Consider the following 26830-nt stretch of genomic DNA (forward strand, 5'->3'; position numbering starts at 1 on the left):
CAGTATAGTGAGGACTAGGCTTCAAGAAACAATATTAATTATAACATATAGTAAATGTAAATAGCTACAGGCAATTTATTATAGACTTAGAATTCATTTAGCTCCCGTTTTCAAAAAGATTTAAAGAAACACCTTTTAAAAGTCACAATTTCAGAATGTGCTGAAGTTTAAACACTAACGCAAATATATTCTCAACTTGTAATTTCCTAATAGCACAAGAGAAATGAGTTCTTTTGTTCCTTTTCCCTTTTTTGTTAATGCCACTTAAAACCTCATCACAGGACAACATTCTTTTCATCTGAATATCGTTTTGAAGAGCACTTTGAATTTAAAAGAAAAATAATTACATTTGGTTTTATTTACTTCGTATTTTTAAACCAAATCTTGAGTCTGTTCATAGCATGGAATAAATAATCTTTATCTTTCCAGTTTATTTTTTAATATACTAAATCAGTAGTTTCTCAGGGTTTTTTTTTTTAAGTTTATTTATTTATTTTTGAGCGAGAGCACGTGTGGGTGAGTGGGGGAGGAGCAGAGAGAGAGAATCCAGGCAGGCTCTGCACTGTCAGCACAAGCCAACGCAGGGCTTGACGTCACAAACCAGGAGATCGTGACCTGAAGCCGAAGTTGGACACTTAACCAACTGAACCACCCAGGTGCCCCAGTGGTTTCTAATATTTTTAAATATTAATGATTCTTTTATTAATATTTACATTAAAACCAGCCAGTCTTTTCTCTTTGAAAGACAAATCCATCACTTACAAAATAAATACTGCCAAACTACCAAGACATTTTTTAAACTTTGCAAGTCTGGCCATTAAGCTCAACTATTTTTGGAATGGTTTCCTTGAATGTTGCCTTACTCAAAGTCTTGAAAGCCTTTAGCTCTCCCTAAGAAAGTAAGTATCACAGACATCACTCAAAATAGGAGGAATACAAAAATGCATGCGAACAAAATAAAAATGGCATACAGTAGATACAGGACAATTGTTGCTATATTCTTGGAACTTATCTGAAAGAACATTACTCACTTTAATCATATGTCCTGTCCTGAAGTATTGTGTAAATTCCAGTAGAGAGAGACTGTAGTACGAGTAGTTGGTAAGAGGTTAAACAGTAAACATGATGGGTATCTCTGATTACCTACATTTTCAAGAAGGTACAGGGATGTCTTCCATCTTGTCATGCATGGCCTCTAAAAGAAACAGCTCCTAGCTGTCTGAGGGCATTCCATCTCACTCAGACCCCTCCCAGTGATCTCCCAGGGTCCTTTACTCAACAAACAAAAATTCTTGCAGAAAAATTTTCTGTAAAACAGCTATAAAATCTGAAAAGCACTAAGGTCTTCCTATGCCTAAACTGTCACTAACAAAAGGAGCCTAACCAAAAGTGGTACAAATGGATCCATTCAGATTCTGAACAGAATTGTCATTTTGACAGTTACCTAGCAGCCGAATGCAACACAAAATAATTATGTGAGAGGAATGTATGACTTGTAAGATAACACTCAGTATTTTACATGCTTTTGACTTGTTTTTGTTTTTTGTAAAATACACATTCTCTAGGTAATATAATTTAGCCTCATAATTCACAAAAACTTAAAATGTACCTTTACATGATCTTTAATTCTTTTTTAAAGTGTCTTACATAGCTTAGTAACTATTCAAATGTCTGCTACTGCATTTACCCTTATGGTTTCCAGAACGTATTTCAGAGACAATGAGCCCACTATAACCAACAACATAAAATCCCTAATTTGCAATTTTTATGTCACTGACATTCAATTCAAAGTTTAGGACTGAGCAAAGTCATGCTTAACAATTACACAATAAGATGGAATAAACCCAAAGTTAACTTTCCATTCAAGCACTAGGATAATACTTAGCATTTAATACTTTTTAAAAATAAATTTTCAAATAAGTAATCTAAAACAAAATATAATGCTTTTGGCAAGTTTCATGCGTATTTTAAGTCCTACCGAGAGGATACAAAAAATTATCTGTAGTAACAGCTTCCATAAAGCTGTTAAGGGATAATAATTTTTAACCAAACTTGCCTTCGTTTTGCATATTTTCACAGAGTAAGAACAGGAATGAGGTTAAAAACATAACTCTAGAATTTATAATTTAGTATGATGATCTACTTTTGAACTAAAGTTAGTGCAAAACCAATATATAAAGAACACAAAATGTTTAGCAAATTTGCTTTAAAACACACATCCTTAATAAGATGCACACCACAATAGATAAGCAGAACTAGAGATTTACTAATTAATCCTCCTCTTTTACTTACGGCAAGGAGAAATCTTGAGTAAAGGAGTGATTCTCAAAGTGTGTACTGTAACCACCAAAAATCTGTAAGGATTCTCCAAGTAGTCTATAAATTACATGAACTCTCTTCTCCCTTAGTTTCCTTACACTACATTCTCCCAATTTTCCTCCCCAAATGGCTTGATTCTCCTTACCGGTTCTAGGTTCTCCACAAGAGAGGTCTTATGTCTAACTTCTCCACTTCCCTTGGTGACCTGATTGATTCATCTCCTGTGTCTCTAGTCTTGGCACCCCTGAAATTCATTCTTCAAACTGTAGACAGAGATAGTTTTCTAAAATGTGAATCTGTGGGCACCTGGATGGCTCAGTCAGTCAAGTGTCCGACCTCGGCTCAGGTCATGATCTCATGGTGAGTTTGAGCCCCGCGTTAGGCTCTGTGCTGACAGGGCAGCGCCCGAAGTCTGCTTCAGATTCTGTGTCTCCCTCTCTCTGCCCCTCCCCTGCTCACACTATGTCTCTCTCTCAAAAATAAAAATAAACATTAAACAAAAATGTTTAAAACTGTGAATCTGATTGAGACACTTCCATTTTGTGTCATTTAGTATCCCTCCCCCTACTGCCTTTTAGGTAAAATCCCAAACTCCTCAACATGATTTTAAGTTGTTGCAGGATCTGGTCCCTACTTACCTCTCTAGCCTCATTTCTCACACATCTGTCCCATATTCTCCACTCCAACAACAACAAATTTTCAATTTTGTAGTTTCACACCCTTTTCAGCTCATTATGGCTGCCCCGATGGGAACATCCTTCACCTTTCATTTGACCAGCTCATCCTTCAGATTCATCTTGCTCACCGATTCCTCAGGTCATCTTTCCTTACTCTTCCTACCAGTTCTCAGACCATGCTATACTTGGTCTAGTATATTACTTTTCACATATTAAAATTAATTTGTAGGGGTGCATTGGTGGCTCAACTGATTGAGCATCTGCGTCTTGATTTGGCTCAGGTCATGATCTCATGCTTCGTGGGGTGAAGCCCATGTTGGGCTCTGCCCTGAGAATGTGGAGCCTGCTTGGGATTCTCTCTCCCTCTTTCTGCCCCTCCCCACCTCACATGACCACACATGTGCAGTCTCTTTCTCAAAATAAACATTAAAAAAATAAAATTGATTTGTAAATTAATTTTTATATTCTCTCTTCCTGCAGACTGTAAAAGCTAAGACCAGGATGCTTATCTATCTTCTTCTCCTTTAGTATGCATTCTTAGCATCTAGTAGATACAATACTAATATATTCATTTACTAGCAATTTTCTCAATTTATGCACCTTATCTCATCCCTCAAAATGTATAAAACCTTCTAAAATATTTACCTAAATTTTAAAGAAACAAATTTAAAAATTCCTGTAAAATGTTTCATGAATTTTGGTAATTTAAAATCTCCTTTGTTGTTTTAACAGCTGCCTATACAGTATCTGTCAGAAGCAAAGCTATAATTCAAACAGATTCCACATCCCCAATTCTACTATAAACATACTGCAACATCTTTAACACCCTCATAGTGGCCTCTCTGCCTCTCCACAATTACTTCAAGTCAGAGCTGATTATTCTCCAACATTCTACTTATCAAGTGAGGAAAAGGTAGGGTCAGCATTTTCTCAGCTTTCTGCTGGTACTTCTAAACTACCAGTTCTCAAACTCCAGTTTGGGGAAGAACCACCTGAGAACCTATTAAAATTCAGATTCTTCTCAGATGTCCATTATGATCTCATTAAGTTGGCATGTGAAGCCCTGGCACCAGAATTTCAAACAAATAAGCCACATGATTCTCATGCAGGGAATCCTTTGTCTACATCTTGAGGAACTCTGTTATAGAGAACGGTTTCTCCATACTTGTGTGATACATGGACTCCCATCAGCATTACCCTTGGGCCACGCTACCTCACTGCCCTCCTCTCCACCTTAACACTGTCGTCTGTCTTCTTTCTAGTTAATTCCAAATATTTATTTTCTTCTTCTTCTTTTTTTAATGTTTTTATTTGAGAGACAGAGAATGAGTCAGGGAGGAGCAGAGAAATGGAGACACAGAATATGAAGCAGGCTCCATGCTCTGAGCTGTCAGCACAGAGCCCGATGTGGGGCTTGAACTCACAGACCAGGAGATCATGACCTGAGCCGAAGTCAGACACCCAACCGACTGAGCCACCCAGGCACCCCTAATCCCAAATATTTACTGAGGGCTTTCTGCTCTATCCCTAATTCTTACAATTATTCTCAGTGTTCCCAACCTTTTGCATGCCACGGGGCACGCTTTCAGAAAATGAAATGATTCTGTGTTCAGTCTGAAATTCTTTCCAAACTAAAATAGAGGGTCCAAGCTGAGTTTTCATAGCTCATCAAAAAAATTTTCAGATGTTAGTAATGCAGAAATGTTATACTGAAAAATACACAGTATGAAGACAAATGGTCATCCCTTGCTATTCAAACTCCAATGTAGGATGGCTGAAGTAGAAAACATGTTAAATCTTTATACTGGAATTACTTCCTTTATTGAGCAACTATTGTGAATCATAAACTGCTGTGTACACATCGGTTTCTGCCCTAAAAGTGATTTCAATCTCTTAGGAAAAGCAGATAAGTAAATGGACAGTTACAACACTGAGGGGAGGGGAGGGGAGGAAATCTGTCCAAAACAAGTGTTCTGACAATTCCTATTCTTATATTCCTTTCCAAACCTTCTCCAGACTGCTAGAATTTATAATCCAGACTGATACATACATGGAAATGGAGAAACTACTTAGTTCAACAAAAGCATTAAAGAGCAAAACAACAATAACAAGGCCACATACACAAAACTTTAATGACAACGACAACAACAATGGTGCATGCTGGGAAATTAAGGACACAAGATGGATATATGAAGTCCAAAAGCAGTACATCTTTCTGTTGTTTCACAGAAGTCTAGAAACATGTTTCTAGTCCTAGCTTTAACCTGTGCTTATTCATTTACTCATCTATTCACCAAACATTTAAAATGAAACCCTTGGTTATCTATTACGTGGCAGCACTGTAGATGAGGTATTGGATGGGACCATTTTTGCCTCATTTTACTTATAATCAAGTCACAGAAGCCTCTGGTACAGCCAGTTAATAGGGTAATTCCATCACAACCTCGAGAGCCCTTTCCCCCACCTGTAAAATACAGCAGTAGAGCTCAGGGATTTCAAAAGTATTCCTACTGAACTAAAATCCTATGATTTAACTCAAAACTTATGGACCAGGGGTTTTTAAGACCCAGGAAACTAAGGATCCACAGGCAGGTTTTGGGGAGTCCTAAACTCCCTAAACTGAATGCAAAATTTGGTAGTTTTGTGTGTACATTTTTCTAGAGGAAAAGGTCCAGAGGTCAAAAAACCAAAATTATGGATTTTAGTTTTAGACCTACCACAGAAAAAATTTGTTTTAGCCATATCTACTAAGGTAATTTCCCTAAATCTGCCAACTCTAACTTAACAAGAAGTTTCAACTTCATGGAACCAATATTTGCTGCTTCTCTTTAGTTCCTGGCATGAATCGCATGATTTTAATGTTTTAACCAGCACTTTAAAAGAATGTATAAATAATCTGCAGTATACAAGTCAAAGAATAATTTGTATTCTTCAGAGATTAAATTTTACTAATCTTTAAAAAACAGTAATTTTTATTTAGAAAAAATATTTTTGCTGTAAAAAACTGTGATGATACTAAGATTATTTTTCTATCCTCTCTAAATCATTGTTGCTCCTCATTTTAAGAAAAAGAGTAATAAACCTCAAAATATTAACATATGTCAAGTTGCTACCAGGGGATTTCTAGGACCAGTTCTTTCATTACAATCTCTAGTAGAATGTGAGTGTTAAGTTAGAGTCTAACCAGGGCCTCGTAAAGGACAGATTAACAGGGAAAACCAAATGAAAAATGAAACCCCTGCAATGAGACACAAAAACCAGGACAGAACCATTTACAATTTCACTGCCGGTGCCACAGCGACACCAACTGGTCAGCAAGGATACAACAACTAAAGCTACTGTCTTAATTTTAAGCAAGACGATACTTTTTAGAGTGCATTATGCAGTAAGTTTTAAATAAAAACCATTGTATGATTTTAAACTACAAACAGGTATAAAAAGAAGATGTATATAAGTAAAATACTTAAGGAAACTCTGGTTATGATCCAGTTTAACATGAGGCGTTTTTACTTGTCTATAAAATACAGTCTAATGCTAAGCAATACATTTGAACACTTATTTTCCATATTAATTTTTATCAGTTTTAAAATATAAACATGAATTTCAGGCTAAATGCAATTTTCCTTTTACTGCTTAGGAAAATAAGGGAGTAGGCCAAAACTGAAGTAAATATACACCTAAAAGATCTTGAGTATAATTCATTCAAAATGGTCAAAAGATGCTTTTGAAATACAATTTTCACTCATGGTGAAAGGGATCACACAGCAATTTTATTTTAATTCAAGGATATTAAATAAGAGACTCTTGTGATGTATAAATTTTTAGTAAGAGCATATATGAACAGAAATTTTATCATGTTGAATTTAAGGAGGCGAAGTGGGATATACTACTTGAAGCAGACTATTGTTTCTTTTTAAATTATTTAAAAAAAAATTTTTTTTTAGTGTTTTATTTATCTTTCAGAGAGAGAAAGAGACAGCGTGAGCAGGGAAGGGTCAGAGAGAGAGGGAGACACAGGATCCGAAGACAGGCTCCAGGCTCTGAGCTAGCTGTCAGAGCCCGATATGGGGCTCGAACCCACGAACTATGATATCATGACCAGAGCTCAAGTCGGATGCTTAACCGGCTGAGCCACCCAGGTGCCCCTATTTATTTATTTTTAAATATTTATTTATTTTTGAGAGAGGGGGAGGCAGAGAGAGAGACAGAGGATCTGAATAGGACTCTGTGTTGACAGCAGAGAGCCCGGTGTGGGGTTGAACCCAAGTACCATGAGATCATGACCTGAGCTGAAGCCGGACAAGTAATCAACTGAGCCATTCAGGCACCCCTATTTTCATTTTGTACTTTTACAAAGAGAAAGACTGCGTGTCAGTGGGGAAGAGGGAGAGACAGAGAGAGAATCTCAAGCAGGCTCCACACTAAGCGTGGAGCCTATGCAGAGCTCGATCTTCCACACTGGGATTCATGACCTAAGCTGAATGAAGAATTGGACACTCAACTGACTGAGCCACCCAGGCACCCCAGGTTATTGCTTCTTAAGGAGGCTTTTCCATCAGTAAAGTTCACATCCCATAAAAGGAGACCTCTGGGAGAATACCTTTTTTCTTCTCTTACTACCCAAGAGAAGTGAAATAAACTGCAGGAAAATGTCCAAAAAGAATCTGACATTAACCAATGAGTAAGCTTACAAAGAAGCAAGTTAACTGGCTCTGACTGCATAAGCAAAGAGTTTATAGAGATATTTTAAAGTTTAAATCAATTCACTCTAGTAAGACTCTAAAGTTAAAATTTGAAAGATAAGAACTTTTTTCAGTGCTATTCAAAGGCAAATAAATGTTAAGTAAAGAGTCATGAATAAGTTTAAGTATAAGGCAACCCCAAAAAAAGAACAGAGCTAGAGAAATGAACCACCAGGTATTAAGTTTAAAGATAATACTTGTTTCAGACTTAATCACTGTAATAATTAATTACTACAGTAATTAGGTCACATAGTTTGATATTATTGTAAGGACAGACAAAAAGACCAAAAGATAAAACAGAGTCCAGAAACAGACCGACACCATATATGACCACCTGATGAACAGTAAAAGCTCCCAGTGGAGAAAGGATAGTCTTTTCAATAAACAGTGAATAGCAGTAAGATATTTATATGGGGGGGGAAGAACCTTGACCCCTACATCACACCACACACAAAAATGAATGAAGCTCAGAGCTAAGTGTGAGAAGCAAAACAAAAAAACTTTCAGGAATGCCTGGGTGGCTCATTCGGTTAAGCATCCAACTCTTGATCTCAGCTTAGGTCATGATCTCACAGTTTGTCAGTTTGAGCCCTGCGTGAGGCTCTGTGCTGACAGCTCAGAGTCTGCTTGGGTTTCTCACTCTCCTTTTCTCTTTGCCCCTCCCTCACTTGCACCCTCTCTCTCAAAAAAAATAAACGTAAAAAAAACTTTCAGAAGAAAACAGTATCTTCATGATACTGGAATAGGCAAAGATTTCTCAAAAGGGTCACAAAAATCACCAAAATGAAACACTAATTAGTTGGGCTTCATTAAAATTAACAACTTTTGTTCACCAAAAGATACCATTAATAGAGTACAAAAGCAAGTTACTGAGTAGAAGAAAGTATGTGAAATAACATATCCAAATGACTTATATTCAGAATATGTAAAGAATGCCTATAAAAAATTAGAAAAAGGCACACACCCAATAGAAAAATGTGCAAAACACTTGAAAAAGGACTTCATAAAAGATAATATCCAAATGGACAATACGAATATGAAAATATGTTTAACATCATTAGTCATTAGAGAGATGCATATTATGCTTCCATCAGAATGGCTAAAATTAAAAGGCATGACAATACTAAGAATTGGTAAGGATGTGTAACAACTAGAACTAGCACCCACTGCTGGAAAGGCTGTCCAACCACTTTGGAAAATTAGTTGACAATATCTACCAAAGCCAAACATTATGTATCTGGCAATCCCACCCTGGGGTATACACCCAATAGAAGAGGTGATTACATACACCAAAAGACCTGTCCCAGAATGGTCATTACAGCTTTATTCACAATGGCCACACACTGGAAACCTAGGTATCCATCAACCGAAGAATAGATATACGAATTGTGACACATTAACAAAATGAAAAACTACATTACAGTGAATCAAAGAATGAAATACTGCCACAAGCAACAGTACTGAATGAATTTCCTATTTTTTTTAGTACTGAATAAATTTCACAGAAATAACGTTGAATGAAGCCAGTCAAAAAAGAGTACATACTGTATGATTCCACCTATTTGCAGTTCAGGAATAGTCCAAAGCAATCTATGAGGATAAAGTTAGAGTAGCAGTGACTGCCCTGAGAGGGAGGGCGGTGTACCGCCTCGAAGGGGCAAGAGAGAGCCAGCTAAAGTCCTAGGAAAGTGCTACATCTTGATGTGGTGGTGCTTCCATTGAGCTGCACACTTAACGTTTGTGTTTTACTGTGCGTAAGTGGTGGCTCAAAACAAAGCCAACAGAAAAGAAAAAGAAACAGGCTTTAAGATGGCAGGTGAATATCCAAAACAATGCAGCATTTGTATGTATGTCATTTTTCTAGGACAAAAGTCATTACACTGTCTATCAGAATATCAACTCCCTGATGGCACTATTTTTGTCATTTATATTCACTACTATATCCACAGTGTGGGGTACACAGCAGATACGCAATAACTATTTGCAGAATAAGTTTGCAAAAGGACTGTTACCAAAAATAAAATGAAGCAATCATGAACTAAAATCTTGGTATAGTAAGTTATTTAAATTAACAGAAGTTTATAAAGTAATTGCTAGAGTCCAATGATGGTAACCTGAATTAGCTTATTATGCAGGTCTGTCTTAGTACTTTCAAACACAAGAAAGAGTAAAACCTGAAGTGAAAAGTTCCTTTGTGTGCCCAGAATTTAAGAGTCTCTTTATTCCGTGAGTTCCTCTATATTAAGGCCACAGGTGCTTAGACACCAAAATTAAAGACACAATTAAAACAACCCTCAAGTTTGAAGACACAATCTTCCTTCCAAAAAACTGTGAAGGCAAAAATAAGTGAAATTCAGAAGAATTTACTAAAATCAATTAAAATAATCTAAAACAGTGGTTCTCAACCAGAGGTGAGTTTCTCCTCAGGCCAGGGGTCATTTGGCCATGTCTGGAGACATTTTTGCTTGTCACATGAGGAGGAAGAGGCCAGGCTAATCATCCTAAATGCAGAGGCCAATCCTCTGCAACAAGAAATTTACCTGACCCAAAATGTCAAATTATGTTAAAATAAAGGATTTTATTATTCAGCATAAGAAAGAGTCCTTTTTAAACAGTAAAATAATTTGGGGCGCCTGGGTGGCTCAGTAGGGTGAGCGTCTAACTTCGGCTCAGGGTCATGATCTCCTCTGTGAGTTTGAGCCCCGCATCAGGCTCTGTGCTGACAGCTCAGAGCCTAGATGGAGCCTGCTTAGGATTCTGTGTCTCCCTCTCTCTCTGCCCCTCCCCTGCTCACACTTGGTCTCTCTCAAAAAAAAAATATACATTAAAGAAATTTATTTAAAAAAATTAAATTAAAAAAACTATAAAATAGTTTCAACTATTCCTCTTTCAAAAATATGAACTTATATTTTTAAAGCTGTATAAATATATCAAATGTCATAAAAAGAAATATTTAATGTAAGTATCTCCGGAAATAATAACCATCATTACCATTTCTAGGACTATGCTAGGCATATTGCTTATTTTATCTAATTTAATATCAATATCCCATGAAATAAGATTCTCGTTTATAGAGATCATAAAACAAAACCTAGAAGAGATTAAACACCTGTCCAAAGTTACACTGCTAGAAATGACAAGGCTAAAATGTGCACCTAAATTATCTTCAAAGCCATGGTGTTTCCATTAAAATGCATTAAATTTCAATTTCAAATGAGAGGCAGATCAAAATTGAAAGCATTGCAACTTTCGTTTTCCACCAAGTCAAGTATGCCATTTACTTTCTAAAAAGTCAGGAGAAGCATACTTAGAAAATATGTATGAAGGACACAGAGAAAAGAGATTACTGTCAATTTTTGAAAGGCAAATCTATAGTTAATATTTTTCTTATCACAAATCATATTAAATAGTTTCATAAAATCCTATGCCAAAGTCATCAGATACACTTTGTTCTGGTATGTAATGGAATTACTGATGCTAACATCAAAGCCTAAATGCTTACTGTCTAGGATCTTAATCTTGACAAATCACTAACAAAACCCACCTAATCATCCCTACGTGGTAACATTAGATTCCTAACACTTCAGCCAATCTAAGAAAATATTCCTATACTAAATTCTATTACTTTCATCTGAACATGTAAAGACTTATCATGGTTCTCCGTAGCAAGAGAAAGGAAAGTATTCTTACCCTATTAAAGCCATGTTCATGAGAGTCCTCGACTTCTCCATTACTAGTCACTGGAATTTCTGCTGCTGAATTTTTGGGAGATTCCTGAGCCATGCTAGACTCCTAAAACAAAACAGAACAAGAAAAGCAACAGCTGTAAATAGCACCAAATCATAAAAGGCAAATATTCAAAAGACTGTTCATGTTTATAGCACTTAAAAGCCATTATTATAGCATTTAAAAAAATAATTACAACCTACTGACACATAATAAATATGGTATTAATATAATAAAAAACGCATCTGGCTTTTTAAACTGGAGTCAACTTAAACTTCTTACTTAAGAACTACTTGTAAATCCCAGGGGGCAATAATAAATTGCCTCATACGGTATTATGATAAGGCCATCAGTTACAACTGAAAAAATACCACAGAAAGCCACATTTGATTATTAATTCAACTACAGCAGCTCTACTTCTCCTGTTGTACATAATGGGTTTCTAAGCCAGCTTTTATCTAAAGAGTTTCTCTGATAAAACGAAAATGTTTAGGGGTGCCTGGGTGGCTCAGTCGGCTGAGCATCTGACTTCAGCTCAGGTCATGAGCTCAGGGTTTGTGGGTTCGAGCCCCGCACAGGGCTCTGTGCTGACAGCTCAGAGCGTGGAGCCTGCTTCAGATTCTGTGTCTCCCTCTCTGTCTGCCCCTCCCCCATTTGTACTCTCTCTCTCAAAAATAAACAAACATTAAAAAATATATTTTAAAAAAACATGAAAATGTTTAAATCTGTATACTAGGAGAATTAAAATTTTACATTTTGGCTTCACTGTTCTAAAAGTCAAATAATGTTTAAAAACATATTCCTTAATTTTATAACCATATTTTCTATAAAATATAAATTTCTTTCAGTAACTTAATATGGTTAATCAGTAATAAAAAGTCAATTTTGGTTAGTAAAAACTTTTTTTTGCTCCAATCATATGCAACTGTAAAAAACATGTGTGGCTACAAGTTAAAAGGAGAATTTTATACCTGTAAGAGATCTGAAAAATTATCTATTTTCCTCACTTTAAAAATTAAAGAACTTCAGAGTAAATAACTAACCCAATTATTCCACTTTTCACAGAGAACAGGTATCCTTCTCTCCTCCTTACCCCTCTTCCCTTTTAAAACAGTAATGGTGTTAGAAGCATTACACACACACACATACACACACACACACACCCCAACAGTGCCCACTAGAATAAAATACATGTCAGGAACACAACTGATACCTAAGAATGTATGTTCTAACACTCAGACCTAAATCCTGCTACCCGATTCTGCACTGCACAGAATTACCAAAACCAAACCAAACAACTAAAATGTGTGTGTGTGTGTGTGTGTGTGTGTGTGTGTGTTTTATATACAGAATTGAATCTTACTGCCAAGAGCATAAGAAGTTCTTTGATTTTCTCTGAAAGGAACTTTAAGATTAAAATAACTAAGATAGAGTTGTCATATCTAGTTCATGCATAACTAACTTTTAAGGGGTTAAGGAAAGGTTCAAGGTCTAAAAACTTTATTTTAAAAAAACTTTATTTTTTTTGAAGAAGGCTTCACACCCAGCACAGAGCCCAACACAGGGCTTAACTTCATGACCCCAAGATCAAGACCTGATCCGAGATCAAGAGTCAGACGCTTAACAGACTGAGCCACCCAGGCACAGCAAGGCCAGAAAACTTAAAAAAAAAAAATTGCACTAAACTTTTATAATTTAGGGAACTATAATAAGAGTAAGTTATACTACTAAAAGCAAATATGAAGGCAAATCAGTTTGTGGTCTTGTCTCTAATTCCATGAAATATAAAAAGGCCATACTAAAATATTCAATGATACTGGACAATATTTTTCATATAGTGTATATTTCATTAAGTACGTGAGACAGAAGATACTGTCAAATATATAAGGTAGGACTTAAACAAATCTATTCATAACAGTATAGACCAGCAGTTTTCAAACTTTTTGGGCTCAGGACACCTTTACATTCTTTTCTTCTTTTTTTAATGTTTATTTTTGAGAGAGACAGAGACAGAGAATGCAAGTGGGGGAAAGGCAGAGAGAGAGAGAGATGGGGGCAGAATCTGAAGCAGACTCCAGGCTCTGAGCTGTCAGCACAGAGCCCAACATAGGGCTCAAACCCACAAAACCTTGAGATCATGACCTGAGTCAAAGTCGGACGCTTAACGGACTGAGCCACCCAGGTGCCCTAAGGACCCATTTACATTCTTTTTTAAAATTTTTAAATGCTTATTTACATTTGAAAGAGAGAGAGAGAATGTGTGAGTCAGGGAGGTGCAGAAAGAGATGGAGACAGAATCTGAAGCAGGGTCTGGGCTCTGAGCTGTCAGCACAGAGCCCGAAGTGGGGCTCAAACTCACTTAAGACGTCAGATCATGGCCTGGCAAGCAAGAGGTTCTCAATAAACGTTTACTGAATGGCAAGGAGTGTCATGAGTTACACCAAAGTCAGATCTGTAGTTGGGAAGGGGTTGAAATAATCACTCTACATTTGTGCTCCACAGCCACTCTCTCTTTGTCCCACCTAAGGAGTACAGAATAACACATTTGTTACTTCTTGTGGATATCACTGCAGTAAAACAAACCAGGGGGAAATGTGTGGAATACCAAGGAAAAAAGTTAATTATCAATATCTCAAAATTAATGCACTTTAATTATTGAGAGAGTTATAATGAAAGACTAAAATGTCAAAGTGGAATACATTGGATAGGCCAATGAAAAAAGAACTTTCAAAATAATGCAAAATTCTTAAACATTTAAACATCAAATATTTAATTAAACCTTAAAACATTTACTAAAAAACTTTCCTTGCATTCCTAAATATATTATTAAAAATACTGATTTTTTATAGTTTATTGTCAAATTGGTTTCCATATAACACCCAGTGCTTCTCCCCACAAGTACCCCCAACCATGACTGATCTTTCCTCATTTTCATTGTTTCTTTCTCCTTCTGACCCAGAATAAAATGAACCAGAAATTTAATTGTTTTATTTGAGAGGGGGGTGGGGGGGAGGAAGACAGACAGACAGACAGACAGACAGAGAGAATGAATCCCAAGCAGGCTCCATGCTCTGCGTGGAACCCAACATGGGGCTCAATCCCATGACCCAGGCATCATGACCTGAGCCAAAAATCAAGAGACACTCAACTGATTGAGCCACCTAGGCACCCCCTTCCCCACCAAAATACTGATTTTTATTTTAGTCTTATTTCAGAGTTCATCTTATCACAGATTTCAAACAAGTGAGGAATTAGTAAAATTAAATCTTACTTAAGCCTTGAAAGTGAAGGAAAAAAATAATTCAGAGAAGATTCAGAAATGTTAAAAAGAGAAAGCGAAATTCCTGTTTTAGAGTGGATTCCAAGGGAGGGGCTCTGAAATAGATCTGAAAGAGAGGTCTGCACTCAGACAAGTACTGGAGAGGTCTCCAGTGAAGGACTTCAGTAGAAGCCAGGAAGGCTGCACGGAACTGCAGTGCTGTTGTAACATTACACACACGCCTTGGCCAATACCGTAAGGAGCACTGGAGCTGAGATGGTTCTTTAAATTTGTCCAAATTAAGGCAAAGGGGCCAGGCCTTTGTAGCCCCACATCTCTACCCCTGAGCACTAGATGCAGGCTATCCTGTGGGGTATAAGCACGGACAAGGTAACTGTATTTAACAAAGGCAATTCCTGGGAAGACTCAGCTAAGAGCCTTCAGCAAGCAATACTCTTGGCATGAGGGCTTTGGTCTCAAAGGGAGTAAATGAGCTGCTCACCACAGCGCCCACTATATCCTCCTAGTCCACTAGTCTATTTTTGTTTTCAATCAAAAGGTCTCATATATTTTTAACTGAGCCAATCTACTGGTATAGAAGCATAATAGAGAAAAATCATTTCCATGATGAAACATATCTGCTGTTCGGGTCATGGGACAGAACACATGTCCTTCAGGCAGCATAAACGTGTGCCATCTCACGCGCGATCCCTTACAGACCCAGTTTGGTTCCTCTCCAATGCCGCCGCTTGGAGTTGTGCCTGATTTTATTACCAGTTGTCATTTGAATCCGACAGGCAAATGGGACAATTCTGCTTTTATTTCTTAGCCAGGACTTGGCTGATCCTGAAAGTCTTGTGAGACGATCTGGTATGGAAGAGTCAGCTACACCACGAAGGTGGAGAAAAGGAGAGCTCCTTATTACTACTCTAGAGCAGTATCTAGTTTATTCAAAATAAAACATTTTGAAAAATGTTTTATTTATTTTTGAGAGAGACAGTGCGAGTAAGGCACAGGGCAGAAAGAGGAATAGAGGATGTGAAGCGGGCTCTGTGCTAACAGCAGGCAGCCTGAAGTGGAGCTTAAACTCACAAACCACAAGATCATGACCTGAGCTGAGTCAGACTTGCTTAACAGACTGAGCCATCTAGGCACCCAATAGTAGTATCTATTTTAAAAGAACTTAAAATGTTTTGGTGTATCTGGTTACTTTAATGCATAAATTTACAGAAATTCACTCATCTCAAGTAAGAGAAATTGTTTCTTTCATAGTCCCCAGTTAAGGGGTGCCCACTAATTGAAATAAAGAGCCCCTGACATAAGGCTGGCTGATCCACAGGTCAAAAGCTGAGAGAAGGGCAGGTTAGAAAAGTATTGCCCAAGAGAGGAAAGAGAAATGTCTTGAGCTGATGAGACCCTTCTCTAAGTGTAATTTAGGGATGCTGAATTAGTCACTGGGGGTACTGGAAGACAAATGAGAGGAAAAGAAAAGCAAAGAGTAGAATTAATGCAGATGACAGGTCACAGCTTAAACATTCCCAAACTCTAGTTCACAAGTGTTAATGAAGCTTGTCAAAGTTTATTGACAATGTACTCTGTGTCTAGCTCTTCTTTTCTGAAATACGACTTTATGAAAATCCTCTGTTCTTAGATTGTTTTTTAAACGCTGTGATAGATTCCATGCAGGAGGGAGTGTGAGAGCAGCATGATCAAGCCTCCGGTGTTCCGGAGTCAGCTAGGTGTGAGCATGGCGGAGCAGGAGCCCATAGCTGAGAAGCCAGTATAGACTGCGGCCAAGAATGAGAAGGATGAACACTCGGTCAACTAGAAGCCCCCTGCCCAGAAGGGCACCCAGGAGATCCAGGAGCTGGACAAGGGTGATGAGAGTCTGCTAAAGTACAAGGAGGCCCTATTGGGCCATGTAGCTGTGTCTGCTGCCCCTAACATCCTCAGTGTTGTTGTGACCCGCCTGATCCTGGTGTGTAGCAGAGCCCTGACTCCTTGGAGCCGGACCTGATAGGTGATCTGGAGAGCTTTAGGAAGCAGTCCTTTGTGGTGAAGGTGGGAATGGAATACAGATGCAAACTGGGAACTGTGTCTGGCATGAAATATGTCCAGCACATGTACAGGAAAGGTGTCAAGATCAACAAAATCAACCCCATGTGGAAAGCTATGGTCCCTGGGCAGTGGAGTAGGAGCTTCCAGGTATGCTGGCTCATGGCAGCTACAACATCAAGTCCCACTTCACAGACTCTAAGACTGACCACCTGTCTTGGGAGTGGAACCTTAACATCAAAAAGGAATGGAAGCCTCCTTGGTGGTCTCACCTTGCTGCTTCTGCCTGTGCTGTGGGCTAGAGGAGAGAGGGAGCCTCCAGCCCAGGTCTCCACCTTCCCTTCCATACCTCTTCAAGTTCCCCCACCTGTCCTAACCTGACCTGACATCGTGGCTTTTCCGAGGGAATCTCATGGGGTGCTCAGATCCTTGTGGGCCTTTGCACTTGCCCTGAATCCTATTCTTTCTCTTCTTCCAGGGTGGGAATGGGGTGGAGTGCATAACCAGAGGCCTCCTGGGGGCTAGCTACCCTCCTGCTTTCACCTGTCTCTGGTCAATTCATCCATCACTGTCAGTAACCGTCTAACCATGATGCCTTAATATCTGGAACATGTTCTGTGGGGGCCTTCACTAACCTCTCACCCCCCATGTCTGCACGAGCACATGATCTCCCCTGGTCCCTGCCCCCCCAACCCCCGCCACCCCTGCAGTACCTGAGGCCCTGGGGAGGTATATGGGATGTGCTACTGCTGCTTCTCTGCCTAACAGGGATTAGCCAGCCCCCTCCCCCAGCCAGAGCTGTGGGGGCGGCTCCAGGGGCTTGGGGAAAGCCAAACTGCCCAAACTGAAGTTGTCTCCATTCCCATCTAGAAGACCAGGTGGCCTTTTCTGCCTCCTTTGTCCCAGTGGGCAATGCCAGAGCCCAAGGGCCCAGCAGAGAGCCCCCACTGGACAAAGCCAGTGGCCAAGCCTTACTTGTCCCACCTGGGCCTTCTAGCCTGGACTTGGGTGCCTGACCTGTCAGTATCTATTGCCTCCATATGTGCCATCCTCTGGGGCCCCTGGCCTGCTACCTCTGCCCCCAGCCTTGGTGCCACCATCCCTGATATGCCCTTTCCAGACCCAGCCAGGACAACTGTGGGACCAAGTGCACACGATCAGAGCCCGCTCCTGTGCCTCCCCTCCCCTTACCTCCCATCTCAGGCCTGGACCTAGAATGCCCAGGAACCTGACTCTGCTTCTTTTCTGACCAGGAAATAAACTCCCCCAAAGGAAAATAAATAAATAGCTAGCTAGATAGATAGGTAGAATTGTGGTAAAAAACACATAAAATTTACTATCTTAACCATTTCTAAGTATACAGTTCCATACTATTAAATATATTCACACTATTGTACAACCAATCTCCAGAACTTCATCTTACAAAACTGAAACTCTACACACATTAAACAACCACTTTCTGTTTCCCTCTCCCCCAAGCCCTGGCAAGTATCATCCTATTTTCTGTTTCTGTGAATGTGACTACTCTGGATACCTCATATGAATGGAATCATACAGTATTTGACTTTGTAATTGGCCTAGTTCACTTAGCATAATGTCCTCAAGATTCATCTATATTGTAACATGCATCAAAATTTTCCCTTTTAAAGCTGAATATTATTCTACTGTATGTATACACCACATTTTATTTATCCATTCATCCAACAATGGACAGTTAGGTCACTTCTACCTCTTGGCTATTGTGAATAATCCATCTATAAACATGGGTATGCAGACATCTCTAAGGTTCTGTTTTCAATTCTTTTGGAAATATACCCAGAAGTGGAACTGCTAGATTATAGGTAATTCCATGTTTAAATTCTGGAAGACACAGCATACTGTTTTCCATAATAGTTGTGCCATTTTATATTGCCGCAATGGTACACAAAAGTTCTAATTTCTTCATATATTCACCAGCACTGTTTACTGTTTTTTTTTATAGTAACTATCCTAATAACTAAGAGGTAATAAATACCTATTTTGGATTTGATTTGCATTTCTCTGATGATCAGAGATACTGAACATCTTTTCAGATGCTTTTTGTACATTTGTGTATCATCTTTGAAGAATGTCTATTGAAGTCCTTTGCTCATTTTTTAAATCGGGTTATGTTTTTATTGTTGAGTTGCAAGAATTCTTTCTATATTCTGGTATTAACAACAACAGGCAGTGCTCGCTTCGGTAGCACATATACTAAAACAACAATAGGTATACAGTTTGCTAGGAGCTTTTCCCATTTCATAGGCTGCCTTTCCACTGTGTTGATTGTATCCTTTGATGCATAGAAGTTTCCAGTTTTGATGTAGTTCAGTTTGTCTATTTTTACTTTTGTTTCCAGTACTTCTGGTACCATAGTCAGGAAATCTTTGCCAAATCCAATGTCATGAAGGTTTTCCCCTATGTTTTCTTTCTTTCTTTTTTTAAATTTTTTATGTTTATTTATTATTGAGACAGAAACAGAGCATGAGTGGGGGAAGGACAGAGAGGGGAGAGACACAGAATCCAAAGCAGGCTCCAGGCTCTGAGCTGTCAGCACAGAGCTCAATGCGGGGCTTGAACCCACAAACCGTGAGATCATGACCAGAGCCAAAGTTGGACACTCAACCAACTGAGCTACCCAGGCACCTTTCCTATGTTTTCTTTTTAATAGTTATATAGTTTTATGTTTTACATTTAGATCTTTGATCCATTTTGAGCTACTCTGTGTATAAGTATCCCACTTCATTCTTTTGCATGTGAATAATCCAGTTTTCCCAGCAACATCTCTTGAAAAGACTTTCCTTTTTCCACTGGAATCTTGAATGCTCTTGGTATCTTGGATTCTTCTGAGATTCCTATTTTCCTCACTACTACTACATCCTTACAATACACCTAGATTACTTGTGGCTGCTGGAATTAAGTGTTTGCTTCTTGCAAATAAGAGGCACCGGTTCTTTGGTTTCTAATCCAATCTGCAAGACTAAGATCTAGCTATCTAAATAATCATCACTTTTTCAAGTTGTAAGATAAGTTCTTACTTTTCTTCCTCCTAAAAACAACTGGTGATTCAACCAGTATTTACTATCTTCTAGGAAATGTGCATAGGATAAAATAAGAATAGAAATCAGGTCTTGAGCTTACAGAAATTTAAAGTATATTGTATATTTAGAAAATAATTATAATACAATGTGAACACCAGAAGGAAGCATTTAAAAATGTGAAGAGAAAATCAGAAGTGGTATTTAAGCGGAATCTTGTGGGAGAACAGATGGGGACGCAGTAAAGAAAAGATTCTCTATAGAAGGAATAATAGGAGCATAGTGGATAAGAGTCTGGTACAGTCTAGAAACAACAAGTAAAGCAAGTTGGCTAGAATGGCAATTATTCATATACTCAGTGGCTCAACTAACTTACTGAGCTCTCTAATGTGCCAGGTACAATTTCAGACAGGATATGGGACACAGAATAGAATGGTGAACAAAACAGACAAGGCTCTCTACCCTCATGAAGCTTACATTCTAGTTGGGGGGTAAAAACAAAAAAATATACATGTCATACAGTCATAAGTGCTAATGGGCATGTATATGTGCACATGTTTCTTCATGTGCTGTTTTACACAGAGTGATCAGGGAAAACCTCAGAATAAGTTTTAACATTTTTGTTAAGATCTGAATAAAGTGAGGAAGTAACCCATACAAATATTTCAGAGTACAGCATTCCGGGCAGAGGGAATAGTAAATACAAAGACAAGATGGTGACAAGAAGCTCAGCTTTTCAAGCAATGACAAGAAGGCCATGTGGCTTGAGGGCAGGGCAAGGGAAGAAGAGTGGGAAATGTCCAGAGGCAGCCAGTGGCAAGACCATGTATGGCTTTAGAGACCATCATAAGAACTGTAGATTTTATCTTCAGTGAAATAAGAAGCCACTTCGGGGTTTTGAACCTAAGAATGTAAGGATGTGACTTATGTTTTAAAAGAATCACTCATTTCCTGGTGTTGAATTAAACCAAAAGTGAGGAAAGGCAGAAGCAGGGAGAACAATCAGGAGGCTAATAGAATAATCTAAGCAAGAGATGATGATGACCTAGAAAATCAATGCAGCTCTATTAACACCTGACTAAATTAGATATTAAAAAAGCCTTTTCTTCATTAAGGTGGGAGGGGCATCTCATAATGATAAAAGGATCAATTCATCAGAGATATGTAACAATCAGAAATATGTACGTTGGTCCCAATAACAGAGCTTCAAAATAAATGAAACAAACACTGACAGAATTAAAGGGGGAAACACAAGTCCATAATCACAATTAGAGATTTTACTACTACTCTCATAGCAAGTGGAAGAACTAGACAAAGAAAATTTGCATAGACACAGAAGATTTGGACACTATCAGCCACCTTGTCTAATATTTATAGAAGAGTAAACCCAGTAATGGCAGGATATACATTATTTTCACATGAACATGGCATGTTTAGCAAAATAGATCATATTTGGGGCATAAATAAGCCTCAGAGGCTAAATTTTAAAATACTAAAACCACACAGAGTCTCTGTACACAGGGGAATTAATTTACAATCAATCATAATAAATGCATGAACTGCCTCCCTTGCTGAAATTTGGAAATCAAGTACACATCTAAATAATGAATGGGAAGAAAAATTTATGAAAGAAAATATGTTGAACAGAATGATAATAAAAACATAACAATGTTTGTTGAAGACAGCTACACATATAGCAAAAACAAAAATGAATGAACAAATAAACAAACAAAAACAAGCCCATAAAGCTATCAACTAATTTTTCAGCAAAATCTTTCCAGGCTAGGAGGGAATGGCATGATGTATTAAAAATACTCAAAGGGAAAAATCTGCAGCCAAGAATCCTCTATCCAGCGAGGCTATCATTCAGAATAGAAGGAGAAGTAAAGAGTTTCCCAGATAGACAAAAGTTAAAAGAATTCATGACCACTAAACCAGCCCTACAGGAAACGTTAAGGAAAACTAAGCAAAAAACAAAAACCATAAGTAAAAGTAAGAAAAACAGAAAGCACAAAAGAAAAAGAAAATTAAGCATATCTGTAAAAATCAGTCAATAGATGCACAAAATAAAAGAATGTAAAATATGATACCAAATATCTGAGACATGGAGGGCAGATGAGCAAAGAATGAGTTCAAAATTAAGAGACCATCAGGGATGCCTGGGTGGCTCAGCTGGTTAAGCATCCGACCTCGGCTCAGGTCATGATGTCGTGGTTTGTGGGTTTGAGCCCCATATCGGGCTCTGTGCTATTAGCACAGAGCCGGGAGCCTGCTTCAGATTCTGTATCCATCCCTACACTCTCTACCCCTTCTCTGCTCATGGTCTGACACACTCTCTCTCAAAAAATAAATGAACATTAAAAAACAAAAGACTAACAGCTTAGTATAGAATCTGCTACATGCAGAAGACGTTATATATAAACCAAATGGTAACTACGAATAAAAAAACAGTAATAGATATGCAAAAAATAAAGAGTAAGGAATCCAAGTATATCACTAAAGAAAACCAGGAAACCACAAAAGAGAGAAAAACAAAGGATTAGAGCAAAACTACAGAAACAACCACAAAACAAGTAACAAAATGGCAATAAATACATATCTATTAGTACTTAGTTTGAATGTAAATGGATTAAACACTCTAATCAAAAGACATATGGTGACAGAGTGGACAAAAAACAAGACCCTTCTATATGCTGCCTACAAGAGACTCATTCCAGACCTAAAGACACCTGCAGATTGATTGAGAAGATGGAGAAACATTTATCACAGAAATGGATGTCAAAAGAAAGCCAGGATAGCAATACTTATATCAGACAAAATGGACTTTAAAACAAAGACTGTGACAAGAAACAAAGAGCACTATATAATAGTAAAAGGGACAATCCAAGAAGATATATAATAATTATAAAAATGTATGTACCCAGCATGGGAGCACCCAAATACATAAAGAAGATCTTCCAAAGAGAAAATCAACAAGGAACCCGTGGCTCTCAATGACACACTAGACCAGATGAATTTAACAGAAATATTCAGAACATTCCATCCTAAAACATCAGAACACACATTCTTTCCTAATGCACATGGAACATTTTCCAGCACAGATCACATATTAGCCTACAAAACAAGCTTCAACAAATTTAAAATATTTAAGTCATACCACGTGTCCTTTCTGACCACAATGCTAATGAAATTAGAAATCAACCATAAGAAAAAATTGGGAAGACCATATACATGGAGGTTAAAAAACCAAGAACTATCAAAGAAAAAATCAAAAAGTACATGGAAACAAACAAAAATAAAAATGTAAAGGTCCAAAACTTTCAGGATGCAGCAAAAGCGGTTCTAAGAAAGAAGTTGATAGCAAATACAGGCCTACCTCAAGAAGCAAGAGAAATGTCAAATAAACAACCTAACCTTACACCTAAAGGAGCTAGAAAAAGAAGAACAAAACAAAACAAAAAATCCCAAACCCACAGGAAAAGGCAACCAATGAAAGATCAGAAATAAATGATATAGAAACTAAAACAAACAAACAAACAAACAAACAACAGATCAATAAAACCAGGAGCTGGTTCTTTGACAAGATCAATGAAATTGATAAACCTCTAGACAGACTCATTAAAAGAAAGGGGGGTAAGGAGGGAGAGAGGAAGGACTCAAATTTTTAAAATCACTGAAGAAAGATTTGTGGTATTTAACAACCAAATACCATAGAAATACAACTGTGAGAGAATATTATGAAAAACTATATGCCAACATATTAGACAACCTACAAGAAATACATTTCTAGAAACATATTATGTACCAAAACCAAAGTAGGAAGAAATAAAATTTGAACACACTAATTACCAGCAAGGAGACTGAATCAGTAATAAAAAAAAAAAAACTCCCAACAAATAAGTCTATGACCAGATGGCTTAATGGGCAAATTCTATCAAACATTTAAAGACGAGTTTATATCTATTCTACTCAAACTATTCCAAAAAACAGAAGAAGGAAAACTTCCAAATTTATTCTGAGGCAAGTATCACCCTAATACCAAACCAGATAAAGACACCACAAAAGAAAGAGAATTACAGGCCTATATCTCTGATGAACATAGATGCAAAAATCCTCAACAAAATATTAGCAAAACATTTAAAAAAATCACTCACCATGATCAAGTGGGATTTATTCCTAGGATGCAAATACTTGTAAATCAACCAATGTGATATATCACAACAATAAGAAAAAGCAAAAGAAAAAAACAAAAAAAACCAAAAAAACAAACCACAACACCTTCTGATCATTTCAATAGACACAGGAAAAACATTTAACAAAATAAAACATCCATTCATGATAAAAGTCTTCAACAAAGTAGATTTAGAGGGAACATATCTCAACATAATAAAGGCCATATATGAAAAACTCACAGCTAATATGATTCTCAATGGAGAAAAACTAAAAAGAACTGAAAGGCATCCAAATTCCTAAGGAAGAAGTAAAACTTTCACTGTTTGCAGATGACATGACACTATATATAGAAAATCCTAATGATTCCACAAAAAAAACTATTAGAACTGATAAATTCAGTAAAGTTGCAGGATACAAAATCGATGTGCAGAAATCTGTTACATTTCTATATACTACTAATAAGGCAGCAGAAAGAAAAATTAACAAAAAAATCCCATTTACAACTATACCAGACATAGTAAGATACCTAGGAATAAACCTAATCTAAGAGGTGAAAAACCTGTATTCTGAAAACTATAAAATACTGATGAAAAAACTGAAGATAATACAAAGATATAGAAAGACATCCCATGCTCATGAATTGGAAGAACAAATATTGTCAAAATGTCTTTACCAGCCAAAGCAATCTATAAATTTAATGTAATACCTATCAAAATACCAACAGCATTTTTCACAGACCTATGACAAACAATCCTAAAACTTCTATAGAACCACAAAAAGACCTTGAATAGCCAAAGCTTGAAAAAGCAAAGCAAAGCTGGAGACATCATAATTCTAAACTTCAAGTTATATTACAAAGTTGTAGAGATCAAAACAGTATGTAACGTACTGGCACAAAAACAGACACACAGATCAATAGAATAGAACAGAGCCCAAACAAATCTATGATTAATTTGGTTAATAAATCTACGGCAAAGGAGGCAAGAATATGCAGTAAGAAAAAGACAATCTCTTAAACAGTGCTGGGAAAACTGGACAGCTACATGTAAAAGAATGAAACTGGATCACTTTCTTACTCCATACACAAAAATAAACTCAAAATAGATTAAAGACCTACATGTGACACCTGAAACCATAAAAATCCTAGAAGAGAGCACAATGTCTCTGATATGGGCTGTAGCAACATTTTTCTAGATTTGTCTCCTGAGGCAAGGGAAATAAAAGGAAGAATAAACTACTGGAGTTACATCAAAATAAAAAGTTTCCATATAATGAAGGAAACAAACAACAAAACTAAAAGGCAACCTACAGAATGCGAGAAGATATATACAAATGACGTATGTGATAAAGGATTAGTATCCCAAATATATAAAAATTTATACAACTCAACACCCCAAAAAACAAATAATCCAATTTAAAAAATGGGCAGAAAACATGAACAGAGATTTCCCCAAAGATACCCAGACAGCCAACACACAGATGAAATGATGCTCAGTATAGCTCATCATCAAGGAAACACAAATCGAATCAAATCTACAATGAGATACGACTTGACACATGTCAGAATGGTTAATACCAAAACATGAGAAACAAGTGCTGGTGAGGATGTGAAGAAAAAGAAACCCTCACGTGCAGCTGACAGGAATGCAAACTGGTGCAGCCACTGTGGAAAACAGTAAGGAGGTTCCTCAAAAAGTTAAAAATACAACTACCCTACGATTCAGTAATCACACTACAGGGTGTTAACCCCTCAAATATGAAAATACTAATTCAAAGGGATATATGCACCCCTATGTTTATAGCAGCATTATTTATAATAGCCAAATTATGGGAGTAGCCCAAGTTTCTATTGACAGATGAATGGATAAAGATGTGATATATACATACAATGGATGCAGTAAAAAAAAAAAAGAATGGAATCACAATTTACATAGAGCTAGAGAGTATAATGCTAAGCAAAATGTATCAACTTGAGAAAGACAAATACGATATGATTTCACTCAAATGTGTAATGTAAGAAACAAAACAAAGGAGAATGGGGGAAAAAAACGAGAGAGACAAACCAAGAACAGATCCTCAACTACAGAGAACTTAGGGTTACCAGAGGGGAGGTGGGCGGGGAGACGAGTGAGATGGGTGATGGGAATTAAGGAGTCCACCTGTCGTGATGACCCTGGGTGATACATGGATTGCTGAATCACGATACTGAATACAAACATAACACTGTGTGTTAACTATGCTGGAATTAAAACAACTGAAATACCACCATATAGATATCAATGATTTAATGATGGGTCCCAGTAAGTCCCATATGAATAGCCACTAAGTTTTGTTTTATTTTTTTTATGGCATACATTAGAATCACCTGGTGAGCTTTTAAATATATTTTTAAAACATACTGGCCAGGGCACCTGGCTGGCTCAGCTGAAGGATCACGCAACTTGATCTTGGGGTTGTGAGTCTGAGCTGAAATTACTGAAATAAAACTTAAAAGAAAAAAAAAATCACTTGCCAGAAAAAAAAAAAACATTGATTTGATCCTGCCCTAGACTCTAAACAAACATATACACAAAAACCTCTAGTAATAGGATGGATCTACAAATCCTTCAGCTCTACCTGTGCAAATTAAAACCACAAGTCAGATGTTATTATATTATATACCTGTTGAAATGGCCAAAATTAGAAAGACTGACAAAACCAAGTGTTGGTAAGTATGTGAACCAGACTCTTCTTTGTTGACGCAAGTAAAAATTGGTAAAATCACTTTGGAAAACTATTTGGCAGTGTTATTAGAGTTAATCATGTACCAATCCTATGACTCAT

At 37.4% G+C, this 26830-nt stretch overlaps 1 protein-coding gene and 1 pseudogene across 6 annotated transcripts in view; one reads left to right on the plus strand and one right to left on the minus strand.

Moving 5' to 3' along the window:
- ARFIP1 (ADP ribosylation factor interacting protein 1) overlaps positions 1-26830 on the minus strand; it is a 117744-nt gene that overhangs the window by 63620 nt on the left and 27294 nt on the right. For 5 of the 6 annotated variants that reach the window (XM_029940010.1, XM_029939995.1, XM_029940001.1 and 2 more), the window contains one exon: positions 11429-11530. In XM_029940010.1, the coding sequence (XP_029795870.1) occupies positions 11429-11521 (93 nt within the window). In that variant the 5' untranslated portion in view covers positions 11522-11530. Of the gene's footprint in view, positions 1-11428; positions 11531-13823; positions 13987-26830 lie in introns of all 6 variants that reach the window. The other variant, XM_029940016.1, reaches the window with a different exon arrangement.
- LOC115286609 lies at positions 16471-17080 on the plus strand (annotated as a pseudogene).

This window comes from Suricata suricatta, chromosome 1 (assembly GCF_006229205.1).
Source record: "Suricata suricatta isolate VVHF042 chromosome 1, meerkat_22Aug2017_6uvM2_HiC, whole genome shotgun sequence".
NCBI lineage: Eukaryota > Metazoa > Chordata > Mammalia > Carnivora > Herpestidae > Suricata > Suricata suricatta.